Genomic DNA, 14781 nt, shown 5'->3' with positions numbered 1-14781 from the left:
ATTCCGCTAAGTCATTTCTATTTTTTGCATTCCTGAAATTTGGATGTTAGGTATTTTTTTAGTAATATAAATTGCTGAAAAAAAAATGTTTAGTATGCTGAATTCAGAAATGTAGCCATACTGTACATACATTTGAGTTACATTTCAACTCAAATATACTGTAATTTTACTGGAAACACAAAAATACGAATTCAATGAAAAGATGGAAGAAACTATGGTCAATAAAGTTACTAGATTAAAATTTTTAACTCAATGAATAAAATTGCAGTAGAGTTTTTTTTTCAAAGTAATAAAAATACCCCCCCCCTCCCCTGCAAAAAGGAATACTTATGGTAATATTTAAATCTAGAGAAAGGACAAGGGGAATAAGACTGAACTAGTTTTGACCCCAAAGCAAACATTGATGCTCAGTGTATTCTATTAATTAGTGTATTCAACACTTAATATTTTTATACTTATTAATTAATATTATAACCTTAATAAAAAAATATTAGAGCATAATTCACTGATTTCAAACTTGTTATGAAATATTAAATAGGGTGTAAATAAAAAGGATTAGCGGATATTTATAATTAGTAAAATGTGTCTAAATTAGGATTTTATTCACTAAATTCGAAGGAAAAATAATAGACCTAAGTTACCCATAAGAACTAGAATAGTTCAGAAGAAGTTCAATTTCACTTTATCGGTAATTGGATTCAACTCAAAGTCTAAGCTCACTTATATCCATTCTGGAATTTTTAATTTATATATATATATATATATATATATATATATATATATATATATATATATATATATATATATATATATATATATATATAGTATATACATTTTTTTTATTAGAACTCAGAGACCTCCCCCCCAGAAAATTCCTTCCGCGTATGAACACCAATCATATTTTAAATTTGATAATATTTCAAAAAATTCCCCCCGCAGACATTTCTCGTCCCGCAGAATTCCCAGTCACGCTCATTTTATCTTCTGCTCAAGGTAAAGCAAAAGCAAAAAAAAAGATGATTTTACTGGAAAACACGAAATGGCACCGTTTTTTCTCTCAGAGACAGGCTTGGATTTCCTTTGGACAGTTCCTTGTAGCCTATTTGCTGACAGAAATTTTTATCAAAAAGCTTCCCTTGGCTTTCACTCACCATGCGAAATGTTCTCCCAGCAGGAGCAATCCCCAGAAAATTATCTAGAAATTCCTTTGAGAGATGTATCAGTTGTTTCAAAGAAAAAAACAATAATTAACGTAATAGCAGTATATCACCGTTGTTGCTGACAGAAATCTTGCTATGAATTGGATAAGAAAAAATAGGACTTGTCAAACTTGGTGATCATTAGATTATAGCTTACAGTCTGATCAATTCTAGTCATATCCTGCATCCTCTAAGATGGCGTCCCTGTTCTTGTCATTTACAACAAATAACACTAGTCATATATACAATGATAACTGCTGAAATTGTCAAAAGTCAATAGGTAAAAATCTAGCATAAATAGCACAAGAAATGGAATATATCAGACAGTTTGAATTTTTCTAAAAAAAATTCTATTCGGGAATGCAACTCTGAGATTAAAATATCTATCTGCATTTTCTTCACTGGATGTATAATCGTCCCAGCGTCCGTAGAAGTCCTCTTAACTGTGCTTACATTAACACAGTACTATGAACGGTCACACTGTTGAGACCTGGGCCCCATCATCTGAAAACAAAGACAGTTGTCACATAAGCAATACAGCCAAGAATAAGACGAAAATGGAGGAAAGCCATAAATGAAATTTCACAAAAAAGAAGAGATTTTACTACCTGAGATAACTAGAAACCCTACAAACCAGTTTTGTTTGTCTTCTTTATTTTCGATGGTGGGGGGGGGGTAGGTACAAAAAATCTGGATACCGAGGGCTCTAAAATTATTCAAGAATCGAAGACCGAACTGGGTCGAAGGTCCACTTCCATAAGGCACAATGATATAAAAGGGCTTATAATTGACAAATCTTATAATATAAAAACTGTAAAACACTTAATGAGCTACTGAAACCTCGTTACTTTTCGGTATATGAAAAACACGAGGAAAGGGGAAGATTAATTACACTGAAAATGAAAGAACGGATTGACTAATAACAAAAATGGCCCATTAAAGAAAAGTAAAACTACATAAGCAATGCACAGAGCGGTGGTGTGTTTTTAGCGATAGATGTCTTGTTTAACTAGGCCACGGCTTTTAAATACCACATGACTCGCCTTGGCATTCCCAAATTCCAAATATAATTTCTCTGTAGCCTATCATGTTATCTTTCTCACAAGCTTGACAAATAAAAAAATAATTATCAAGAAAAAGAACCAACAGAAAAATAGTACGCGACCCCAAGAGAGGAGAAAAAGGAAGATTCAAACAAAATTGCATCCTTATCGAGCTGAAGGGAATATAGCCCAAAAACAACAACAATTGAGAAAAAGGTGGCGAACTGCGAGCCAAGTAATGATTACCAAATGCGAAACCAGAATAAATTAAAAAATTAATGTGGTAATTATTTTTCATTTACATTTGATAAAAAGCGTGAAAACTGGGTAATAGATGAGACGTATTTCTTTGACTTTGAGCTTTTGGATTCTTTGACTTTTGAGCTTTTGCATTCTTTGACTTTGAGCTTTTGGATTCTTTGACTTTGAGCTTTTGGATTCTTTGACTTTGAGCTTTTGGATTCGTTGACTTTGAGCTTTTGGATTCTTTGACTTTGAGCTTTTGGATTCTTTCAGCTTTCCTTTGACTTAAGAAAGAAAACTTAGAAGGCCAACAATACCAGCAAAAAATCTTTCAGCCTTTCTTTGACGTTTGGAATTAGTCCCCACAAGTTAGGTTTTATTGGCCTCAGTTGTTAGGTATTGTTCTAGAAGTGGACAGATGTTCATATAACTATTCAGGCTTTCAGCCTTTACTGTTCATTTGTTCGTGGCCGCCATTTGAGTGTCAGGAACTGGATTTATGACTCTAGTATGATGTTCCATTTTGAATTAAATAATACCGTTTGAATACCAGTAAAAACAAAAATGGGGCGGGGGGGGACAACCTTCCCAGTTTTTAAAACACACCGCGTTCCAAAGTTACCCCACCACTGGTTTAAAATAGGTCAAGGTCATTCTTTTCTTGATCCTGTCTCAAATAGCGTATTTCTTTTCGCCCGCCTTAGAAACGAGAGACAATATCTGAGTTGTTTTCAAACTTGACCGATCCACCACATAATAAGACACTGGTTCAGAACTGAACGAATTACTAAAAACAAAACTTCCATATCACAATTCGAGGAAAACAAAAATAAACATTCTCGATAGAGCACACTCACTTGGTATTACTAATGTTCTTTATTACAAATATATGAGAAATAATGGAAGGAGAATAATTCATTTTGTTTTTCAAAATCGACACTTATCTCTAAGGTTTAGGATTCTTTAAACTTAAAATTTTAGGGACAAATAAAAAGTTAACATACAAAACAATAAAAACAATAGTATAGCCAAGTAAAAAGGTGACTAAGAATTTTTTCGACATTTTTAATTAAGCTTACAGCATACAAACACCACCAAGTGAAAAAAAAAAAAAAAAAAAAAAAACAAAGAATCAAAAAGTTGGGCACCAGGGCCCGTAAACAGACCGCTGGTTGACAATAAATTTAAATAATTAGCCCATTTCAACAAAGGTGCCAAAAACAGAAAAGTTTGATGCAAAAGATAGATTGTATCTATCCAGGGGAATCTCGAGTCTTTTCATTGGTGGGAGGAGGGGATACTCTTAATGGATTTTTCTGAATTGGTACCTTATTTTCACCAAAATTTAACAAAATGGGTTTTGGTAAAATAAGTGTAAAGGTTTTGTAATAGCTTTTTTCACCCTACAAAAACACGAAATTTCATGTTTTTCAATAGGTGAAAAAATGCAAGATTTATTTCTAATTTTCTTTTTATGGGTCTGGATTTTGTCAAAGAGCACCATCTTCAGGGTCCTGCATAAACAAGTTCATTCATTCTTTTGACTATTCCCGTCTCGAAACTTGCTCTGATACCCACTGATGCATTGATACAAAATTTACAATATTTTTAATAAATGTTTTTTTTTTTATAGTAATAAATAAAAATTGTTGTATTTCTTGTATTACAACATTTTTTTCTAGCATTTTATGACAAGCTAGAAGAAAAAAAAATACAACGACAAAGGGGCATCTATGCCCATAAGGGTTTCACGCCCCACAGCAAGAAGCTCAGGAAACTGATAAGAGAGGATTCTTTGAAACTTTAATGTGGATTCAGTGAGAATTGAATACTACTGGAACATCTGACACTGCAGCACTACACAGCAGAGCCATATGAATTGAAAAAAGACTTAATTCCTACTTGTAAAAAATAGCTTTCAAATAAAGGTCCAAAGTTAATTTAGATCCAACCTGAATTTCTCTGAAATTGGATTTTATTGCATTCAAATTATGCTTGTTGACTATAGAATATTTAGGGCAATTCAAGCGTGCAAATTGAAAAAAAAACTTCTTTTCAAAATGAACTAAAAAGTAGAAAATAATTTTTTTTTTTCGAAATTTTTGAATATAAATGAAAACGAGGGGCTCAAAAAAGATTAGGATTTACATAGCATAAATATCAAATTGTTATAAGTTATAAATGCATAAACGAAAAAGTCTGTGAGATGAGGAAAACAACTTAAAAAGACCAAGTTATGTTAAGCCCAATCCGTTTTGCACCCCCTTGTTTTCACTTATATTTATGGATTCTCGAGAAAAAAATTTTCCCACTTTTATATCCTTTTGAAAACGCGTTAAAAATGTTTTTCATATATATATACTACTTTTTACTCTTTAGTCTTGTCTAAGACTTGAAAAGTCTCTGGTCTTCTCTAGAAAATATTTATCATATCTGAGATTCGAACCTAAGTTACAAAAGGCTTTTACTACTGCGCTATCAAGTCTTATGTATTAATGTTTGTTTTATAAAATTTGCTGTGCCAAATCACCCGTTTATGATGATTTATTTATATAAGGGGGAGTATATATGAGGGACCTTTTTCTTAGACTCAGTGTAAAGCAAAACCAAAAGAAACAAGATGAAAAAATATGCAACTAGTTTTTACATAAATCTCCTTAATTAAGACTGACACTTTATAAAAAATAAAAAAAGTAAATCACTCACATATAAAAAAAAAAAAGGTTTGTTTTGAAGCTTCAAGTATTGCAGTTATATTGTGAATAAAATGTCACTGAAACGTCGGCCACAACTTCTAATGCATTGAAGCAAACGACGGCTCCTATTTTTAGTCACTCTTTCCAACATTATCCAAGTTATGTGTGCGATAACCTGACATGAATTCAATAATGTTCCAAAGTTTGTGGCTTGGCAGCATAGACCTGGGCGATTGGCAGCATAGGCCTGAACGTCTTGAGATGATTCGGTCACAAAACATTTCCCTCAACATGTAGAACATAGCATCAGCTATCTGGCACATATTATCCTCCTGCTCGAGCGACATGTCTTCAATACCTATAATCTCAAGTTTTGGCCACGAAAACCAGATGACATCGATTAGTAGCGGTTGCTATCAATAGTGACAGCTCTTCTCTTATCGTTACAAAAGGAATAATATCGAATGACACCATCACGCCATAGCCAACACTGCACTGTGAGATTTTTGGAATGCAACAGCACCTCACAGACTACTAGTGAGTTCTCTTTACTTTGAAAACGAAAATTTAGCGCATTGAGGAAGCTATTAAGACAAAAATGTCCCTCGTCTGAGAAGATGATATAGCCCATCAGATCATCATATAGCCCACCAGAAGATGATATAGCCCATCAGATAGCCCATTAGATCAATAGAAATCAGTCATCGTTTGCATCAGTGTATTCAAAGCTATGTTGGCTATTCGAACAATATTTTATTAGGAACACAACAACAATATAAGCCTCAAAATAAAGCACAATTTAGGTTGATAACTCGCAGGGGCGGATCCAAGATTTTTTAGGGGGGGGGGGGGGGAGCAAAATAGGTTGATCCGATAAACTTGCGTTAGGAGCAAGTTTAATTAACGCAACCTTGCGTTAATTAGGTAAATTACACTACTTTAGATTACGTTAGGGGGGGGGGTAGGGGCTTCCCCCTCACCCCCCTGAATCCGCGACTGATAAATCGATTGGTTTACTTTTTCTTTTCAAATTTTAAATGGTGTCTACAATCCTTTAATCGACACTATTATTTGCTTGGTCTAGATGGCACTGGTTGTCCTTTTTTTTCAGAGACGTAACGTAACATAACAAAAACGTAAACTGTAAGAACACAAAAAGCAGAAGTACTTTTCTTTAAAGCCATAAACACTTTTTTTGCTGAAAAGTACCGTCCTACCTTCATCGTCAGACTGAAACATTCCATCATGCGATCGGGAACGATTAATATGAGCCATGCGGGACATAGACGATGAAACAGCAACAGTATAATCGGGTGGCCGACGGGGGCGGACTATTACTGCAAAGAAAACTACACATTGATCAAATCACAACACAGAAAGCACATCCATGAAGCGAGGGCAATCCATGCACATTAAACACGACAACAATATAATTTGGAAAAATTAGAAATTTATTCTACAGTGTCACTAAAACAGAAAAATATTTCGCAGTACGGCGAAACAGGATATCCAAAAAGACAGAACCAATATAACGCGCCACCTCCACAATCACGAATGAGCCTTGCAATAGTAACGAGTGGCTGAATTTGGGAGAAATAAAGAAAGGGGAAGGATTGATAAATAAGAATAAAAAAGAGAGGTAGACTGAGAAAGAGAGAGAGATAGGAGAGGGGAGAGAGTGGAGTGGAGAGAGAGGAGGGAGGAGAGGAGAGAGATGAGACAAGGGATAGAAGAGAAGACTTAACTTGACTTTGACTTTCAGCGGGAACCAGACGATGAATTGTCCTGACCGGCACAAAAGGATCTTGGGATGACTTCCAACGACCACTTGGACCTGTCGGCTACAGCTTCTCCGACGATCTTCAGCCAGTCTTTGTCCCATCTCCGACCGTGTCTCCTGAATCCTCCCCACGGTTCCAGATCCTCCTTGAATGTCTGCCACAGGTTCTTCTTTTGTCCTCCTGGTTTACGTTTCCAGAAGGGGGCTGGTTCTCAGACAAGGACGTCTCGACATATCGTGCCTTCGGAACGGCACAATTTGCGGCCAAGGAGCTTCAGGCAACGTCTTTTAAGAGGGGAAGAGAGAGAGAGAGAGAGAGAGAGAGAGAGAGAGAGAAAGAGAGAGAGAGAGAGAGAGAGAGAGAGAGAGAGAGAGAGAGAGAGAGAGAGAGAGAGAGAGAGAGAGAGAGAGAGAGAGATCATAAGTATCTTCAGGGTTTGGGGGCACCTAGAGCCCCTCCTCCTTCTTTTTCCATACACACGTATTTGTGCTTGTTTACTTTAAGGTTAACCCTTGAAAGTACTCTCTTTTGAAGAACCCAAGGAAATTTAATGTTTATACACCAGAATGACTCAAAGGTCCTTAAACAATCAATCAGTCAGGTTATGCATAATAAAGCACTAATTGGCTTGAACACCAAATGGCTTGGACAGACACCAGTTGTGGTGCATTTTTCTAAAATTATGAGTAAGTTACCTTCATAGTTTCTGCCATGTAACGCAACATAAGGCAAACACACAGGCATTAACTTTAAAAGGGGCCCTAGTCTTTTGAAGGGGAGGAGGGGGGCGATGGAGGGCAAATATTAAAAAAATAAAAATAGGTGAATTTTGAAGAAATACAGAAAATATATGGGAATTTGAAAAAAAGCTGTTAGAGAGGGTCCTACTCTTTTGAAGGGAGCCAAATATTCGAAAAGAGCGAAAAAATAAGTGAATTAAGAAAAATAATATATATATACGAGAAATTAAAAAATAGGCTTCTTATGGGCAGGTTCCAACAACCCCACATTATGTATGTGTCTATCACTTATTTTAAGGTTCATTACTGTTACTTTTTTCTCAATAATATTTAAATATAATCATTCTCATGCAAAACTTTCTACTGTTACCTCATGCCAGTTTAAAAGACAAAATAAAAGCAAAGAAAATACATATGGCAGGTCTAGGAAAAAATTACTATGGGAAAAAATTACCTGGTATTTGCCGTTTGATGGTGGGTGATGGTGGTCCAGCGGGTATGTGACCCGCAAGGGAACTGCTCGACCGTGATTCAAATTGTGTGCAATAGCCTTGGTCACTATCGCCTCTGTAAGAGGAGGTACTTGGGTTGTGCATCATCATACCTCCTAAATGAGGAGGAATACCATTCCCATCATTTGGATTGCAAGCTCCTAAAATAACCAGAGTAGTAAAAAAAAAAAAAAAAAAAAAAAAAAAAAAAAAAAAACTGTTTTATGACGAGTTGAGTTGAACACAGTATTATAGATAAAGCAGCACAGTTCGGGAAGGCGAGGGGGAACAGGGGTGAAACTTTTGATGGCAACGGCAAAATCGTAAACTTGTACATAATATTTTAAGAGAAAAGAAAAGAGTCTCACCTGAAAGAAAAAAAAATTACATGTTTAGTTTGCAAAAAAAAGAAAACAATAAAAAAAATAATAAAATAAAAATAAAAAATTATCAGACCATGCAGCCTAAAAGTACTTAAACAACGATTAATAATTTACTTAAATAGTGATATATATATAATATCACTATTTAATTACCATTGATTTTGAATTGAAGTTATCAAGTATTTTACAGTAGGTTGCATAGATTGCATCAAGACATGGCTAATTTTAGACAGAGAAAAGGCAAGACAGATAGTCAAAGTTATTGAGAGGCAAATGTTTAAATGGCTGGGGCACGGGTAAATGGCGGGAGTATGCTTGACTCTCATATTGGACACATACTTGTCAGGTTAGTTTTTTGGAAAGGCATGCCTGCCTAGAGCCTCAGGCATGTTGACCAAGAATTTGAAATTGACATAAGACTGTTAGATTGCCTGTAATGAGAAGCAAATAAGGCACGCCCGCATATTATTTTAAGGAGGTTGACCAAAAATTTAGAATTGACGCAGGACCATTAATTTGCTTGAAATAACAGGAAAACAATCGTTTATATATATATATATATATATATATATATATATATATATATATATATATATATATATATATATATATATATATATATATATATATATATATATATATATATGTTAATAAAATGTATCAATACTTGTGTGTGTGTATATGTATATAGTTAGGTCGAATCATAAATAGCTTCGGTTTTTTTTTTCATACACTTAATTTTCAAGAAAAGAGAAACAGAAAAGATAATCTAAAAAAATCTCTTCTCTATTATGACTTGTTCCCTTCTGTTCTGACTTTGATATCCTCAAAAAATTTGGCCTGCTTTTACTGAAAAAAAAAGTCGAGGATATCCTCACTTACAGCCCATTATAAAGTGAAGCTTTTCTATTAAAGAAATTCTGCAAGGAACAGAAGAGGTTGAAGTCTCTTGAAGTAGGATCTAGAAAATACGGTGGATCAAACACAGCCGGATGAAGCAAATGTCGGGAAAACATAGCCGAGTTCAAAAGTTTTTTTATTGAGTCACTTTTGCATTATGTGGTCCTATGGAGCAGTGTCAGTGTGGTCCTAGGGTCCTATTGAGCAATGTCATGGAGCAGCATGACATTCTGCAGTGCAGGACGCTTTCCAACAGCTCATACTGAATGATGCTTTTGCGATCGCACAATTCATACAAAACAAAATTTTATTGCAATGAACGTTAAATTTGGGATCTGGTAGAAAAGACTGATCTTTAACCAACTAGCGTCTTTTACGGATGATGTTTTCATATGTGATCTATTTCTCATACAACCTTTCTTTTAAAAGTTTCATTTTTTTCTCGTGAGAAATGACTTGTGGCCATCGACATCTTATTAGTCTTGTTGCGTTCACTCAGACTATGTGGTACACTTACTCCCAATTTTTCCAGGTGGTGGCAAACATAATTGAATATGCAAATCAAGTTTGAATCGAATAAAAATAACTACAAACAAGAGTTTGGGTATCGCCTCACTGCAGAAGCCTAAAACCTACTGCGTCATTGGCGCTTTACTGAAAACGAATTATATTACAAATGTTTTCTTTTGTACTTAATATCAAAAATAAACATTAAAATTACAGTAAAATTTTGAACTGATGAGCTTTCACCAATTAATATCATTATACATCAAATATTCAGTTTAATTTATTAGTTCTTTCCAAGATTGGTCAAGACAAATATAGTTTCACTACAAATAAAATTTGGATACTGCCCCCTTCTTTAACTGAAAAAACCTAAAGCCTTCAGCGTCATTGGCGCTTCACTGAAAACGAATTACTCGTATATTACAAATTTGTTCTTTTCCACTTCTTACAGCATTGAAAATGAAAATAAAAATTACAGAGAAAAAAAAAATCTTGAACCGATGGATATTTAAACAATTAATATAATTATATATCTAGTATTCAATTTTATTTTGTTTATACTTTCCAATACTGTTCAAGACTCATATAGTTTTCAGTAAGGCAACAATGACGCAGTATGTTTTAGGTTTCTGCAGTGAGGCAATACCCAAACTCTTGTTTGTAGTTATTTTTATTCCATTCAAACTTGATTTGCACATTCAATTTAAGTTTCACTCGTTTTAAGTTTTATTTATTCATTTACATTAATATATATTGTATGTTTTTTCGCATTAATTTTTTATTTAATTTCTGTTCGTTTTAAGTTTCATTTATACTTTAATAACGAAATATTCTTTTTCGTTTTCAGCTTGATTTTCATATTCAATCTAAGCATTACTCGCTTTAAGATCTATTTATTCGTTTATATTATTACTTGTTGTATATTTTTTGCTATGATTGCCTATTTAATTTCTGGTCGTTTTGGGTTTCATTTATTCTTTAACAGCAATTTCTGGTCGTTTTGAGTTTGAATTTAAACAGGTATTTGTATCTCCTGATCTTAAGTTTAAAATGGCCTTTACTTTTCTTTGAAAAACTTATTTTTCGGAAAGTTTTTTTTAGTTAATTTATAAATAAAACGAAATGAAGATGTAGAAAAAGGATATGATATTTCAAATAAGACAGTATTTTAAATGATCTCAAAAGAAAAGCCCCACCCCCCCCCCCTTCTCCCCGTATTAGTGACAAACGTATTCTTAAATTTTAAAATATTTGAAATATTCCCCCAAAATTCCCGCCCCCCCCCGTGGAAAATTCCCCTAAAGACGCTGAAATAAAGCTGTTATTAATTTGTGCTAAATAATATGTGGTGACCTAATAGAATGAGCTTCAAGCCAAAAAAGAATAAGCTAAATAAACTGTACAGCTGATGCTGGGTTTAAAGGTAGAAAAGTAAGTGAAAGAGAAACACTGGTTCTTAAATTATATCATATTTGGTAATACTTGTACAATTTAAATGCATGTTAGGGGTGTTTTAGTCTGGAAAAGTTTAGCCACATTGAAACAGCTTTTTTACACTACTATATAAAATGACTCTTATTATATTCTTTTCTACTTCATTTTATTTAATTCAAACCACTTTAGAATCCAACTTTGTTTTATAATTTATAAAATAAATTAAATAAATAAGATAATTTATTTCTGAGTACACATAAATTCACGTAAGATATAACAGCATTTTAATGTTTAAAGTATGAAGAATCCCCCTGCCACGCAAAAATTGTATTTACGCTAACGTTTGAACATACTAACCTTTGTACACTTTTTTCATTGGTAAGTTTGTCAGACTGGTAACACTGCTACTTTCAGCACTCAGATGAACAGGTAACGTTGGTGTATCAGAATGTGAGCGTTCATGAGATCGTTGAAGTTCTCTACCTCGTCGATGAATGTTTGGAGAAGGGGAAGGGGATAGAGTGAGAGGATTGTGCGCCGCTGCTGCTTTCGGCGGCTGATATGGTCTTGTTTTGGAAGGCTCACTGCAAATAATAATAATAACAATAATATATTGAAAACCCGTCGTATACAGTAAATGTACAATGACAGAGCATACAAAAATGCAAAAAGAGGGAACAAAAAGAAAACATACTAAAAAAAAAATAACAAGAAAAGCAACAACTTCTTAAATAGTATACAAGATAGTACGAAAAGAGAAAACAGAAAGATAACATACTCAAAAATTACAACAGAAACAACAACTTCTTCTAAAATAGCAACAAGGACAACAAATTCTGAAAGGAAAAAAAAAGAGTATACAAAAATGCGAAAAGAGGAAACAAAAAGAAAACATACTAAAAAAAATAACAACAAAAGCAACAACTTCTTAAATAGTATACAAAATAGTACGAAAAGAGGAAACAGAAAGATAACATAACTTGCCCACTCGTGCTTTAGAATTGCTGATTTTATTTTTTGCCGGCTAAGAAGTGTCTCAACAGCTAGATTTGGGTCCGCTAGGTTGAAGCACCAAATCAGAAAATTATTTTTTGTCCAAGGTGGCAATTTTAGTAGGTACTTAGCAAAACGGAAAAATAAAGAGCGGATTTTAGACTTTTCACGGTTGGCCACTAATTTCCAGAAAGGGGTCACATATAATATATGTGGCAGAGCGGTAGCGTTGTAAATACTTGCCAGTAGTGGACGAATAAATCTCAGAGTGGATTTAACGATCAAAGCATAGGAGCTGGAAATTCGCCGTTCAAGATGTGAGATCAAGAGGGACCGGGTATGCTGTAATGTGGTGCCTATTGGCAGCCTCAGATATACTATTTTATCAACAGGTTTTACTGAGCAATCACAAAATAAATCATAAAAATAAATCTAAAAGTTTTTTTTTGTTATTTTTTACATATATTTCTTTTAGTCAAGAAAAATTTCGCATTCTAAAGCCATTTATGGGCTAAAAATGTTGCAAACAAGTGTATGCCCGGGTGGTTTGGAGGGTGAGGGGAGATGTTTGGGGCCCGTGCACTATAGTAGAGTGTTACTACCACACATTAGTAACTTTTGATGGGTAGACTAAATTTGATGAAACTTATATATTTGAAATCAGCATAATCCGATTTTTTTTATGTATCTACTGGTATCAAACTTTTTTAGAGTTTCGGTTACTATTGAGCCGGATCGCTCCTTACTTACAGTTAGTTACCACGAACTGTTCGATAAAAGTAAAAACATTTATATTTTTTTCAGTGAAGTGCAAATTATGCTCTGGCCCTGGGAAGCCATAGGGGTTTTGAGCCCTACTCATGTATGCTCATTTTGAGTTTGACTCGGTTATTTATTGTAATTTCTGTTCGTTTTGGGTTTCATTTATTTATCGATGCTGATTTGTGGTAGTTTCACGCTTGGTAGATTCTTTGATTTTATTTTTGCTGATTTTCGGTTTAATGGAGCTCTTTACTTTTCTTTGACAAACTTATTTTGTGGAAAAAGTTTTTTTTTTAATTAATCTTTCAGAGCCCACGTTGCAGAGCCATACTTGATCACTGTCATCACTATAGCTTCTATTATTTTAATTTTGGTTCGCAGGCTGATCTATACCTATCCTTCCAATTTGTTTCAAGTATGAAAATACACCATAGTCTTGGTGCATGGGGCCTTGGCTATTCTACTTTTAACATATTCACTGCATCCACCATCTTTCCTGATAATACTATCCAGGTAAGTAAAGTCACCCACTTGATTCACTTTCTCGTTACGCAACATCATCTCTCTCGTGGTTTGGAGTGTGAGGGGAGATGTTTGGGGCCCATGCACTGTAGTGCAGTGTTACTACAACACATTATTATGTTTTATGCCGGAAAAGGGAATGATCATTGGTCCTGTTCGACGAACTCTTAAGATCTTTAAGGGGCTCAACAGCCCCTAAATCGCCCATTTATCTTAGACCCATTTATAGCCAGATACGCCCCTTTAACTTAGACAGAATGATATCTCTAGGAAATTTTTAAATCTGGTACTGGGGAAGGGGGCCTGTGCATTTGGGATCATAATCCTACAACATGATATATTATTTTTCTTGGGAGGAGTAGAGGAGTTTCAGAGTGACGGTTATACTCTCTTAGGTTTTTGGTGATCCCTGGTCTGTAGCTTGGTATTGGTAAGAGACGAAAATTTGAAGATCTTCATGCTAAAACAACAATAAATTTCATTTCATGTAAAAAACACTTGTACAGAAAAAAAAAGAACAGAAAATGACAAAACAGAGTGGATTACATGAAAAATAAGAATAGAGGAAAATATAAAATAGAAAGCGCAATAATCTCATCGATACACACTCCTTAATACACGCAACAAAACCTACTACTACTACTAACAACTCACAACAGCAACACGCCACCTGAGGCCAACACAGCTGCACACGCTTCTTCTCCCTCCTAATCTACCCAAAACTTCCCTTGTTACATTCCCAAAAAATTTCCTATTTCCTTTAAATCCTTTCTTACGACATCTCCCACCCAATTCGGGAACGATCCGTTTTTCATTTGATCCTAGATAGTTGGTCGAAAAGGATGATCTTTGGTAAAGTGTCATCCTTCATCCGCAGAACGTGTCCTAGCCGTCTCAACATTTCTCTCATTATCAAACAGTTCGTGGTAATGAACTATAAAGTAAGGAGCGACCCGGCTCAATGGTAAGCGAAACTAGAAAACGGCATTTTGATACCAATAGATACATCAAAAGAATCAGATTTTAAGTCTGATTTCATATATATAACTGCTATCAAGTTTAATCCTACCCATCAAAAGTTAGCTGC

The 14781-nt window shown here is 34.5% G+C and overlaps 1 protein-coding gene across 2 annotated transcripts in view; it reads right to left on the bottom strand.

The window, feature by feature from the left end:
- Positions 1 to 854: 854 nt before the first annotated feature.
- The window catches only part of PDZ-GEF (PDZ domain-containing guanine nucleotide exchange factor), a 98449-nt gene continuing 84522 nt past the window's right edge, over positions 855 to 14781 (bottom strand). Inside the window, exons 17-20 of one of the 2 annotated variants that reach the window (XM_089098734.1) lie at positions 11775 to 12001; positions 8157 to 8354; positions 6399 to 6518; positions 855 to 1703 (exon numbers count right to left, since the gene is read on the bottom strand). In XM_089098734.1, coding sequence (XP_088954860.1) covers positions 1675 to 1703; positions 6399 to 6518; positions 8157 to 8354; positions 11775 to 12001 — 574 coding nt within the window. In that variant the 3' untranslated portion in view covers positions 855 to 1674. The remainder of the gene's footprint in view (positions 1704 to 6398; positions 6519 to 8156; positions 8355 to 11774; positions 12002 to 14781) is intronic. The other variant, XM_089098735.1, reaches the window with a different exon arrangement.

Source organism: Artemia sp. Qi Xiang Cuo, chromosome 13, assembly GCF_049724085.1.
Source record: "Artemia sp. Qi Xiang Cuo chromosome 13, ASM4972408v1, whole genome shotgun sequence".
In the NCBI taxonomy this organism is placed as follows: domain Eukaryota; kingdom Metazoa; phylum Arthropoda; class Branchiopoda; order Anostraca; family Artemiidae; genus Artemia; species Artemia sp. Qi Xiang Cuo.
The sequence above is the reverse complement of the archived record's forward strand: the minus strand, read 5'-3'. Positions and strand labels throughout refer to the sequence as shown.